Here is a 13,008-nt window from a genome sequence, read left to right on the forward strand (position 1 = left end):
ACAACAATCTGGGCTAGGAACTGTAATAAAGGTCATGACTGGGAACTGTAACAACAGTCTGGACTGAGGACAGTAACAACAATCTGGTCGGGGAACAGTAACAACAATCTGGGCTAGGGACAGTAACAAAAGTAATGACTGGAAACTGTAACAATAGTCTGGACTGAGGACAGTAACAACAGTCTTGGCTGGGAATTGTAACAACAATCCGGGCTTGTCTCCATTTTCAAGACTTTTGTAACTGTCCCCAGGTCAAACTGTTGTTACAGTTCCCAGCCAAGACTGTTGTTACAGCAGACCGGACTGTTGTTACCACCTCAAGACCAGATTAGTGTTACTTTACCCAGCCCAGACTTATTTACTGTCACCAGCCCAGACTGTTGCTACCTTCATCAACCAAGGCTATTGTTACTGTCCCAAGCCCAGATTGCTGTTACCTTCCGCAGCCCAGTCTTTTGTTACCATCCCAAGGACCAAACTGTTGTTACCGTCCCCAGCCTAGGCTGTTGTTACTCTCCCCAGCCCAGATTGTTGTCACTGCCCTCAGTCCAGACTGTTGTTACTGTCCCCAGCAATGACTGTTGTTACCATCCCCTAGCCCAGTTGTTACCATCCCCAGAGCAGACTGTTGTTACTGTCCCCAGATCTGATTTATTATGAGTTTATTTTCCTCAAATCTTATTTAATCTTTTGCCACAGCTTTGATTCAAGATTCTTTGTCAGGAAAAACATTTGGTAATTTAAATATTGATGTTTATATAGAAACGTTTTGGTTTCTGCTTGTGTCTTCCTAAATGATGATGGTAAGAGATTTCTGTCTAGTGCTATCCTTCTTTTACCAAACAACTTCAGCATTTGAGGTATGTTTAATAAGATTCATCAATTGGAAATAGGAGATATCATAGTTTAACTTACTACACTTCTTTACTTTCAAGACCGCCTTGTCCCTTTGTCAAGCTATGAATGAGTGAGCGATTTGTATTTTTTACCTGTACAACGATGTGACTCACTCAGTCATAGCTTGACAAAGGGACCAGTCGGGTCTTAAACATTGCAACACGTTTAATACGACATTGTTGATGTAGAAAGTAAAACTTTGATATCATTTGAGGTACATTCAACTCTCTAGCGTCTTCGTTGACAGAAGGAACAACAATTGTTTAATTTGTTTGAACCCTTTCACCCCTATGTAACTTTAGTAAACTCTACCATGCATTGATCTGGATGAGTCCATTATGGTCCACAGTGGTGAAAGGGTTAGGTTCTAAGGAAACACTTACCTGGTCTTCAAGGTGTTGTATGTTACGTCCTTTTGCACCAATAATAAAACCAACAATTGTGTTTACATTCTCTTTCTGGACATCCACTTTTGCTGTAAAGAAGCTGTGTTTCTGCACTGCTGGTGTTGGAACACTGTGTCAAAGTAAAGCTCTCATTGAATATAAATTTACTATCTTTCCTACTTTTAAGAGACTTCAGATTTCAAATTCAAAAATATTTTACTGACAATACATATATGAAACATGCATGTAAGTTGTATATATATAAAATCAGATGTTAGTACAGAATCAACAAAAGAATCAGACAACAGGCGTAGCGCCTACCATATCAGTCTTGTTCTATTCCAGTAGAGATAACATAATACATAGATTGTTGTTAGTCTTCCTTTTTTCTTAACATTTTCTCCAGGTTGGTAAGTATAGATTATAATAAGGTAAGGTGAGTACATTCCTTATTTCTAGCTATAGGTATCACCAGGTAAAGTGGGTACACTCCCACCTTCTAGCTATAGGTATCACCAGGTAAGGTGAGTACACTCCCTATCCCCAGGTAAGGTGAGTACACTCCCTATCACCAGGGAAGGTGAGTACACTCCCTATCACCAGGTAAGCTAAGTACACTCCCTATCACCAGGTAAGATGAGTCCACTCCCTATCACCAGGTAAGGTGAGTACACTCCATATCACCAGGTAAGGTGAGTACACTCCCTATCACCAGGTAACGTGAGTACACTTCCTATCACCAGGTAAGATGAGTACACTCCCTATCACCAGATAAGGTGAGTACACTCCCTATCCCCAGGTAAGGTGAGTACACTCCCTATCACCAGGCAAGGTGAGTACACTCCTTATCACCAGGTAAGGTGAGTACACTCCCTATCATCAGGTAAGGTGAGTACACTCCCTATCACCAGGCAAGGTGAGTACACTCCTTATCACCAGGTAAGGTGAGTACACTCCCTATCATCAGGTAAGGTGAGTACACTCCCTATCACCAGGTAACGTGAGTACACTTCCTATCACCAGGTAAGATGAGTACTCTCCCTATCACCAGATAAGGTGAGTACACTCCCTATCACCAGGTAAGATAAGTACACTCCCTATCACCAGGTTAGATAAGTACACTCTCTATCACCAGGTAAGATAAGTACACTCCCTATCACCAGGTAAGGTGAGGACACTCCTTATCACCAGGTAAGGTGAGTACACTCCCTATCCCCAGGTAAGGTGAGTACACTCCCTATCACCAGGCAAGGTGAGTACACTCCCTATCACCAGGTAAGGCGAGAATACTCCCTATCACCAGGTAAGGTGAGTACACTCCATATCACCAGGTAAGGTGAGTACACTCCCTATCCCCAGGTAAGGTGAGTACACTCCCTATCACCAGGCAAGGTGAGTACACTCCTTATCACCAGGTAAGGTGAGTACACTCCCTATCCCCAGGTAAGGTGAGTACACTCCCTATCACCAGGCAAGGTGAGTACACTCCCTATCACCAGGTAAGATAAGTACACTCCCTATCACCAGGTTAGATAAGTACACTCTCTATCACCAGGTAAGATAAGTACACTCCCTATCACCAGGTAAGATGAGGACACTCCCTACTACTAGCTATAGGTATCACCAGGTAAGATGAGTACACCCCACCTTCAAGCTATAGGTATCACCAGGTAAGACGAGTACACTCCCTATCACCAGGTAAGGTGAGTACAATCCCTATCACCAGGTAAGGTGAATACAATCCCTATCACCAGGTAAGGTGAGTACCCTCCCTATCACCAGGTAAGGTGAGTACACTCCTTAATTATCACCAGGTAAGGTGAGTACACTCCCTATCATCAGGTAAGGTGAGTACACTCCCTATCACCAGGTAAGCTAAGTACACTCCCTATCACCAGGTAAGATGAGGACACTCCCTACTACTAGCTATAGGTATCACCAGGTAAGATGAGTACCCCCCACTTTCAAGCTATAGGTATCACCAGGTAAGACTAGTACACTCCCTATCACCAGGTTAGGTGAGTACACTCCCTATCACCAGGTAAGATGAGTCCACTCCCTATCACCAGGTAAGGTGAGTACACTCCTTAATTATCACCAGGTAAGGTGAGTACACTCCCTATCACCAGGTAAGATGAGTACACTCCCTACTACTAGCTATAGGTATCACCAGGTAAGATGAGTACACCCCACTTTCAAGCTATAGGTATCACCAGGTAAGACGAGTACACTCCCTATCACCAGGTTAGGTGAGTACACTCCCTATCACCACGTAAGATGAGTACACTCCCTATCACCAGGGAAGGTGAGTACACTCCCTATCACCACGTAAGATGAGTACACTCCCTATCACCAGGTAAGGCGAGAATACTCCCTATCACCAGGTAAGGTGTGTACACTCCCTATCACCAGGTAAGGAGAGTACAATCACTATCACCAGGTAAGGAGAGTACAATCACTATCACCAGGTAAGGTGAGTACACTCCCTACTACAAGCTATAGGTATCACCAGGTAAGATGAGTACACTCCCTATCACCAGGTAAGGTGAGTACAATCCCTATCACCAGGTAAGGTGAGTACCCTCCCTACTTCTGGCTATAGCTTTCATTATACTTTCATTAAGATTCTTCAGTTTGGAAATATATAATAACGATTTTTACTTTATACACAAACGATGTACGTATTAAACACGTCACAACGTTTCAAGTCTGACTGGTCCCTTCAAGCTATCAAGAAAATTTGACAAAGGGACCAGACGGTCTTGAAACGTTGCAACGCATTTAATACGTACATTGTTTATGCATAAAGTAAACTTTGGTATTGATTTTTATTGAAGTTAATTTCATTGAAATGATCAGATTTTCATAACATCACCTTCATATTGTTACAATGCTATTATGTGATATTTTTTTTAATAATTCTGCTGATAAATTGCAAAATTACCAAAGGACTGAACCACACTAAATGTAGTTCAGCTCATAAATAGAATCATTCCCTACCTTGAGGGCGTCACAGAGAAATCTCCTACCCAAGGGATGATATTCTCGATTGTCTAAGCCTCGGGTAAAACATTCGAGAATATCATCCTGAGCAACCAAGAGCAGGTTTGGCGGTTTCTGACATTACTGAACAAAACCAGTACTTACACAATTTGTTTTTGCTCGAAGTCTTCAATTTCCTTTGTGACCTGCAGTGAGAGAAGGATTAAATTAGAAATGTATGTTGACTAATAGCAATTTTTGGCAATTATTTATTTTTAAGATATTAGACATAATACATAAACTATAAATTGTCATAGACAATTTGACGGCCATTTCATGATTGCTAGCTTACACTTTGATACTTAAAAACAGTTTAGGTTAAACAATATCCAAGAAAAACACATGTTTCTATCAATTTTGGTCAACAATTGACTGGCTAAAAATGTAAATGAAGTCGAAAATGTCCAATTCAATCAGATGCAAGCGTGTCCATCTTGGATTTTCCGATTGAAATGAAATGTAACAACACTTGTCCGAGACCTTGTAAGGATCAATTGTACCAAATAAGGAGTCAATTGGTGCAGCCGTTCTTGAAAAGAAGTAAACAATGTCCCAGCCAATCAGAGACCAGGGCAGCCATCTTTGATTTTCAAATCGGCACAAAATATAACAACACTTATGCAGGACCTCGTAGGGATCATTTGTAATAAGAAAGGAGCCTATCGGTGAAGCCATTCTTGAGAAGAAGTAATATGTGTCCCAGCCAATCAGAGACCAGGGCAACCATCTTGGATTTCAAATCAGCACAAAATATAACAACACTTATGCACGACCTCATAGAGATCATTTGTAATAAGAAAGGAGCCTATCGGTGAAGCCATTCTTGAGAAGAAGTAATAAATGGCTCAGCCAATCAGATGGCAGGGCAGCCATCTATGGTTTTTGGATTGGCATGAAATTTAACAACACTTATTTGGGATCTAATAAGGATAATTGTACCAAGTAAGTCAATTGGTGCAGTCGTTCTTGAGATGAAGACGAAAATGTCCCAGCCAATCAGATGCCAGTGTGGCCATCTTGGATTTTCGGATCGGCACGAAATGTAACAACACTTGTTTTGGACCTTTTAAGGATCAATTCTATTAACTCTATCCGTACTGCAAATCTGGTCCGTATTCCGTACAGGATGTCCTTATTAGACTCGCCCCCTCACAAATAACAAAATGGTGGATTATTAATGTCTTTTTAGACGAGTTGTAATTGCTGCAAGAATTAAACAGGTAACCATGAACAAATATTGTTATTGTTTCATGTTGTTGTAATGTTTATAGACACACACTTCTTCATTTTCACAGCATAATAACTAACTGGCAGCTAATTATGACAGAGAAATCGACATCCGTTTAGCAACAAACTATACGAAACCTTGTTTTCAAAACAGCGTTGTAGTGGAGGTTCCTAATAGGGATTAATTATTGTTTATGAATACAAAGTCGTTACTTTTTTTCTTCTAATAACGAGTAGATTTCATTAAGACTTTTATTTTGAATCACCAAATGCACACATCTTGCGAAAGATTCGAAAACAATAGTCACTAAATATAAATTGTGTACTCTGTACCTATAAAACTATTTCTTTCCAACTGATGGGTGGTGATTTTAGCGACAAATAATTGTATTACGCGATTGTCGCATGGGATAACCAGCCAAACATAAGACAAGTTACAACAAAGGGGGGGGGGGGGGGGGGGGGGGGTCAGTCAGGGCTCATATGTGCATACCATCAACCTGCTACCCAATACTGATAATGCTAACCCCCAATTGAATTACTTCCAATGGCAATTAAACAAATTTTGGTCCAAAATTTGATTTCCCTATATAAACTATAGTAAAGTTTACCCCCTCCCCAGGGGGAAACATGACACCCCAGGGTCATGAAATTCACAATTTTGGTAAAGCACCTTAAGACCCTTCCATCTATGAAGAGTATTTGTTTCTACCATATCTGGGTCTTGAGAAAAAGATTTTTAAAAATTTCAGTCAATTCAACTCTTTTTGGCCCCACCCATCAGCCCCGGGGGGTCAGTCAGGGCTGATATGTGCATACTATCAAACTGCTACCCAATACTGATAATGCTAACCTAAATTGAATTACTTCCAATGGCAATTAAACAAATGTTGGTCCAAAATGTGATTTCCCTATATGAACTATAGTAATGTTTACCCCCTCCCAAGGGGAAAACGTGACACCCCAGGGTCATGAAATTCACAATTTTGGTAAAGCACCTTAAGCCCCTTCTATCTATGAAGAGTATTTGATTCTACCATATCTGGATCTTGAGAAGAAGATTTTTGAAATTTTAGTCAATTTTACCCTTTTTGGCCCCGCCCCTCAGGCCCCTGGGGGCTGGTGACCATATAATTCACAATTTTAGTTGACCTTTGGCCATGGAAGGTTTCTGCAAATTTCATTGAAATTGGTTAAGGGGTTTTGGAGAAGAAGTTGAAAATGTAAATTGTTTACGGACGCACGACGGACGACGGACGACGACAGACAAAAGGCGCATTTGATAAGTCACTTGAGACTTTGTCTCAGGTGACCTAAAAAGTTGTTAAAAGTAAAAAAATTGACACCGAACTGACGACAGACGGACGCCACACCATAGCATAAGCTCACTTGGCACTTTGGGCCAGGTGAGCTAATAACAAGAGGCCCAAGAGGGCCTGTATCGCTCACCTGAATATTTAAGCAGTCATAGCAAAATATTCTCATTAAATATTATATTGCACTAAAAATATTTCCCTCGCAAACTTTGTTGGCTCCATCTGTTGAAACTACCAGCAAAATATTATTATAAGATTCTATGCTTTTTGATTCTTCTTCAGAAGTTGCTTGACATATTTTTCCCTGTGATCTTGTAAGTAGGTCAATGTCATTTTCCTTCTCAAATTGGTTAGCTCTATTCCAAAAAGCTACCAGCCAAATCTTATGAATCCATTCCTTTTAGTTCTCAAGAACAAATCCATTAAAATGTTGTTGACCTCTGTGACCTCTAAAGTAGGTTGAGGTCATTTTCATTTGCAAACTTTGGTGAGCTCTATCCCGGGAAGTCACCAGCCAAATATTATAATTTTATGCCTTTTAATTCTTCAGAAGAAGCTGTTTGAACTGTTTGACATATTTGAACGCTGTGACCTTGAAAGTAGGTCAAGGTCATTTTCATTCGCAAACTTTGTTTGGCTCTTTCCCAGGAAGCCACCTGCCAAATATTAAGATTTTATAACTACCAGTTCTTCAGAAGAAGTCGTTTAAAGTGTTTGACATATCTGCCTCATGTGACCTTAAAAGAAGGTCAAGGTCATTTTCATTCTCAAACTTTGTTCAGCTCTTTCCTAGGAAGCTACAAGCTAAATATAGAGATTATATACCTTTCAGTTCTTCAGAAGAAGTCGTTTGAAGTGTCTGACACATTTGACTCCAGTGACCTTGAAAGAAGGTCAAGGTCATTTTCATTCTAAAACTTTGTCGGGCTCTATCCAAGGAAGCCATCAATCAAAAATAAAGATTCTATAGCTTTCAGTTCTTCAGAAGAAGTCATTTTAAAGCTTTTGACATATATGACCCCTGTGACCTTGAAAGTAGGTCAAACTAGTTTTTCATTCTCAAACTTTGTTGGGCTCTATCCCAGGAAGCCACCAGCCAAATATAAAGATTATATACCTATCAGTTCTTCAGAAGAAGTCGTTTGAAGTTTTTGACATATTTGACCCCTGTGACCTTGAAAGTAGGTAAAACTAATTTCCCTCTCAAACTTTGTTGGTTTCTATCCCAGAAAGCCACCAGCCAAATATATAGATTTTATACCTTTCAGTTCTTCAGAAGAAGTCGTATGAAGTGTTTGACACATTTGACCCCTGTGACCTTGAAAGTAGGTCAAGGTCATTTTCATTTTCAAACTTTGTTGGGCTCTGTCCCAGGAAGTCATCAGCCAAATATGAAGATTCTATACCTTTTAGTTCTTTAGAAGAAGTTGTTTGAAGTTTTAGACATATTTGACCCCTGTGACCTTGAAAACAGGTCAAGGTCATTTTCATTTTCAAACTTTGTAGGGCTCCTACCAATGAAACTTTCAGCCAAATATCATGACTCTAGGCCTGTCCGTTCTTCAGAAGAAGTTGTTTAAAGGAAAAGTTGACGGACGAGGACGGACGGACGCCACGCCACGGCATAAGCTCACTTGGCACTTCCTGCCAGGTGAGCTAATAATAATAACAAGGGGCCCAATGGGCTTGCATCGCTCACCTGTTATTTATCTCACACTTGTAACCTAAAAGGTGCTCTTAAATAAAGCTACAGACAAAATATCCCAGTTTGCTTCTGGCCAAATATCATCACCCTAGGCCTTTTGTTCAGTGAGAAGAAGTTGTTTAAAGTAAAATATTGACGCTGGACGCTATATTTGCAATGCAATGCGGAGGTAAATGTTGTTATGAGACTATAATAACACTTGCTATTGTGACATCTTAAATTTCATTGTTGTCAACACTTGATTTACTGGTCAAAAACTAAATAAAGCATAGCTACTCTATCTAAATGTAAATATAACATATTGGTCGTATTACACACGTTTCTATTGCTGATAAACTTTCATAAAGCCCTTCCAGGCTTCAAGTTTGACATCAATTGCAATGTGTGTTATAAGACCACAACAACATTTGTTAAAACATTCATTGCTTAAATACATGGTTCATTGCATTTAGTTTCAAGTGATTTGGTCCATTGCCAGTGAACAGGAAGCTTACCAGGTAATTGGCAGAACATTCGTCTAGAATTGGGAAAATCCAAGGTTGAAATCTCAAGCTTGCTGTCTCCTGTTACAGTGGTTTCTGTAATTCAACCTTGTGTCAAGCACCCATGAAGACACAATTGAACTCTTCCAATTCAAAGGTTGGAATAGTTCATTATGAAATTTCAGGGGTGAATAAGTTAAGCTGAAATGCTTACAGATCTCAAACCACAAGCTAAAAGGTACTTTGTGAGAGGGGTGGTAACATGAAATATTCACTTTAAACGTAACGCATAATATCCAATTTAAATATGGTAATACCTACCAACTGTACAGCTTTCTCCAGATTTGCCTCATCATTAACTTTCACCTCAATGTAATCAGGACCAGATGATACCGTTAGAGAAAAACCAGCCTGAAAAAAGCAATATAATCTACTGGTTTCTTTTGAACTTTAAAACATTACTGTCCTGAAATCACAACAGAACATTAAACCCTTTCACCACTGTAGATCATAATGGATTCATGCCCATAAATGCATGGTAGAGTCTACTACAGTTATGTAGGGGTGAAAGGGTTAAACAAGAGATCAAGAACACGTCAAATATTTCCCAAGTCTGGGAACCTTCAGTACCATCCATTGTATCACATGCCAATTTATAATTTTAAAGGATAGTTTTGAGGTAGATCTATTCTGTTCCTGCAGTCTTAATACAGCATTGTTTTGTTTTACCTAGGGCCAACTAAGACTGTTGTTACTGTCCCCAGCCCAGACTGTTGTTACTGTCTCTAGCCCAGACTGTTGTTACCGTCCCTAGCCCAGACTGTTGTTACAGTTCCTAGCAAAGAATGTTGTTACTGTCCCATGCCCAGACTGTTGTTACTGTCCCTAGCCCAGACTCGTTGCTGTCCCAAGCCCAGACTGTTGTTACAGTCCCCAGACCAGACTATTGTTGCTGTCCCAAGCCCAGACTGTTGTTGCTGTTCCCAGTCAAGACTTTTGTTACAGTTCCAAGTCCAGACTGTTGTTACTGTTCCCGGACCGGTCTGTTGTTACAGTCCCTAGCCCAGACTGTCGTTGCTGTCCCAAGCCCAGACTGTTGTTGCTGTTCCCAGTCAAGACTTTTGTTACAGTTCCAAGTCGAGACTGTTGTTACTGTTCCCGGACCGGTCTGTTGTTACAGTCCCTAGCCCAGACTGTTGTTGCTGTCCCAAGCCCAGACTGTTGTTGCTGTTCCCGGACCGGTCTGTTGTTACTGTCCCTAGCCCAGACTGTCGTTGCTGTCCCCAGCCCAGACTGTTGTTACAGTCCCCAGACCAGACTGTTGTTGCTGTCCCAAGCCCAGACTGTTGTTGCTGTTCCCAGTCAAGACTTTTGTTACAGTTCCAAGTCCAGACTGTTGTTACTGTCGCCAGCCCAGTCTGTTGTTACTGTCCCTAGCCCAGACTGTTGTTACTGTCCCTAGCCCAGACTGTCGTTGCTGTCCCAAGCCCAGACTGTTGTTACAGTCCCCAGACCAGACTGTTGTTGCTGTCCCAAGCCCAGACTGTTGTTGCTGTTCCCAATCCAGACTGTTGTTACCGTTCTCAGTCCAGACTGTTGTTACTGTCCCTAGACCAGACTGTTGTTACAGTTCCAAGCCCAGACTGATGTAACCGTCCCCAGTCAAGACTGTTGTTACTGTCCCCAGCCCAGACTATTGTTACAGTCCAAAGCCCAGAATGCTGTTACTGTCCCAAGCCCAGACTGCTGTTACTCTCCCCGGCCAGGACTGTTGTTGCTCTCCCCAGTTCCGACTGTTGTTGCTGTCCCAAGTCCAGACTATTGTTGCTGTCCCAAGCCCAGACTGTTGTTACAGTCCCCAGTCCAAACTGTTGTTATGGTCCCCAGCCAGGACTGTTGTTGTTGTCCCCAGTCCAGACTGTTGTTACAGTTCCCAGTCCGGACTGTTGTTACTGTCCCCAGACCAATCTGTTGTTACTGTCCCCAGCCCAGACTGTTGTTACAGTTCCCAGTCCAGACTGTTGTTACTGTCCCCAGACCGGTCTGTTGTTACAGTCTCTAGACTAGAATGCTGTAACTGTCCCCAGCAAAGACTGTTACTAACGCCCCCCAGTCCAGACTGTAGTGCAACTGTCCCCAGATATGTTTTATTATGAATTCATTTTCCTCAAATCTTATTTAATCTTTTGCCACAGCTTTGATTCCAGATTCTTTGTCAGGGAAAACATTTGGTAATTTAAATATTGATGTTTATATAGAAATGTTTGGTTTCTGCTTGTGTCTTCCTAAATGATGATGGTAAGATATTTCTGTCCAGTGCTATCCTTCTCTTACCAAACTACTTCAACATTTGAGTTATGTTTAATAAGATTCATTAACTTGGAAATAGGAGATATCCTAGTTTTACTTACTACACTTCTTTACTTTCAAGACTGACTGGTCCGTTTGTCAAGCTATGAATGAATGAGGGATTTGTATTTTTTACCTGTATAACGATGTGACGTGTGTGTATACATACTCCCTATTGATATGCGATATATGTCTCGTTTCAAGCGACGAAAAACATATACAATTTCATCACATCGTTGTACAGGTAAAATATACAAATTGCTCATTCAGTCATAGCTTGACAAAGTGACCAGTCGGTCTTAAACATTGCAACACGTTTAATACGTAGATTGTTTATGCAGAAAGTAAAACTTTGATATCATTTGAGGTACATTCAACTCTCTAGCGTCTTCGTTGACAGAAGGAACAACAATTGTTCAATTTGTTTGAACCCTTTCACCCCTATGAAACTTTAGTAAAATCTACCATGCATTGATCTGGATGAGTCCATTATGGTCCAAGGTGGTGAAAGGGTTAGGTTCTAAGGAAACACTTACCTGGTCTTCAAGGTGCCGTATGTTACGTCCTTGTGCACCAATAATATAACCAACAATTGCTTTTACATTCTCTTTCTGGACATCCACTTTTGCTGTAAAGAAGCTGTGTTTCTGCACTGCTGGTGTTGGAACACTGTGTCAAAGTAAAACTCTCACTGAATATAAATTAACTATCTTTCCTACTTTTACAAGACTTGGGATTTCAAATTCAAAAGTATTTTACTGACAATACATATATGATACATGCATTTAAGTTGTATATATATAAAATCAGATGTTAGTACAAAATCAACAAAAGAATCAGACAACAGGCGTAGCACCTACCATATCAGTCTTGTTCTATTCCAGTAGGGATAACATAATACATAGATTGTTGTTTGTCTTCTTTTTTCTTAACATTTTCTTCAGGTAGGTAAGTATGGATTATCACAAGGTAAGGTGAGTACATTCCCAATTTCTAGCTATTGGTATCACCAGGTAAGGTGAGTACACTCCTACCCTCTAACTATATGTATCGCCAGGTAAGGTGAGTACACTCCTACCCTCTAGCTATAGGTATCACCAGGTAAGCTGAGTACACTCCCTATTTCTAGCTTTTGGTATCACCAGGTAAGGTGAGTACACTCCTACCCTCTAACTATAGGTATCACCAGGTAAGGTGAGTACACTCCCTATTTCTAGCTTTTGGTATCACCAGGTAAGGTGAGTACACTCCCACCCTCTAACTATAGGTATCACCAGGTAAGCTGAGTACACTCCCTATTTCTAGCTTTTGGTATCACCAGGTAAGGTGAGGACACTCCCACCCTCTAACTATAGGTATCACCAGGTAAGGTGAGTACACTCCCACCTTCTTACTATAGGTATCACCAGGTAAGGTGAGTACACTCCCACCTTCTTACTATAGGTATCACCAGGTAAGGTGAGTACACTCCCACCTTCTTACTATAGGTATCACCAGGTAAGGTGAGTACACTCCCACCTTCTTACTATAGGTATCACCAGGTAAGGTGAGTACACTCCCACCTTCTTACTATAGGTATCACCAGGTAAGGTGAGTACACTCCC

The 13,008-nt window shown here is 40.9% G+C and overlaps 1 protein-coding gene across 1 annotated transcript in view; it reads right to left on the reverse strand.

Moving 5' to 3' along the window:
- Positions 1-13,008, reverse strand: part of LOC110457850 (vigilin 1-like) — a 79,430-nt gene that overhangs the window by 20,328 nt on the left and 46,094 nt on the right. The window contains exons 15-18 of the mRNA XM_021509291.1: positions 11,941-12,073; positions 9,377-9,466; positions 4,431-4,471; positions 1,281-1,413 (exon numbers count right to left, since the gene is read on the reverse strand). Coding sequence (XP_021364966.1) covers positions 1,281-1,413; positions 4,431-4,471; positions 9,377-9,466; positions 11,941-12,073 — 397 coding nt within the window. The remainder of the gene's footprint in view (positions 1-1,280; positions 1,414-4,430; positions 4,472-9,376; positions 9,467-11,940; positions 12,074-13,008) is intronic.

This window comes from Mizuhopecten yessoensis, unplaced genomic scaffold (assembly GCF_002113885.1).
Source record: "Mizuhopecten yessoensis strain PY_sf001 unplaced genomic scaffold, ASM211388v2 scaffold9341, whole genome shotgun sequence".
Classification (NCBI taxonomy): domain Eukaryota; kingdom Metazoa; phylum Mollusca; class Bivalvia; order Pectinida; family Pectinidae; genus Mizuhopecten; species Mizuhopecten yessoensis.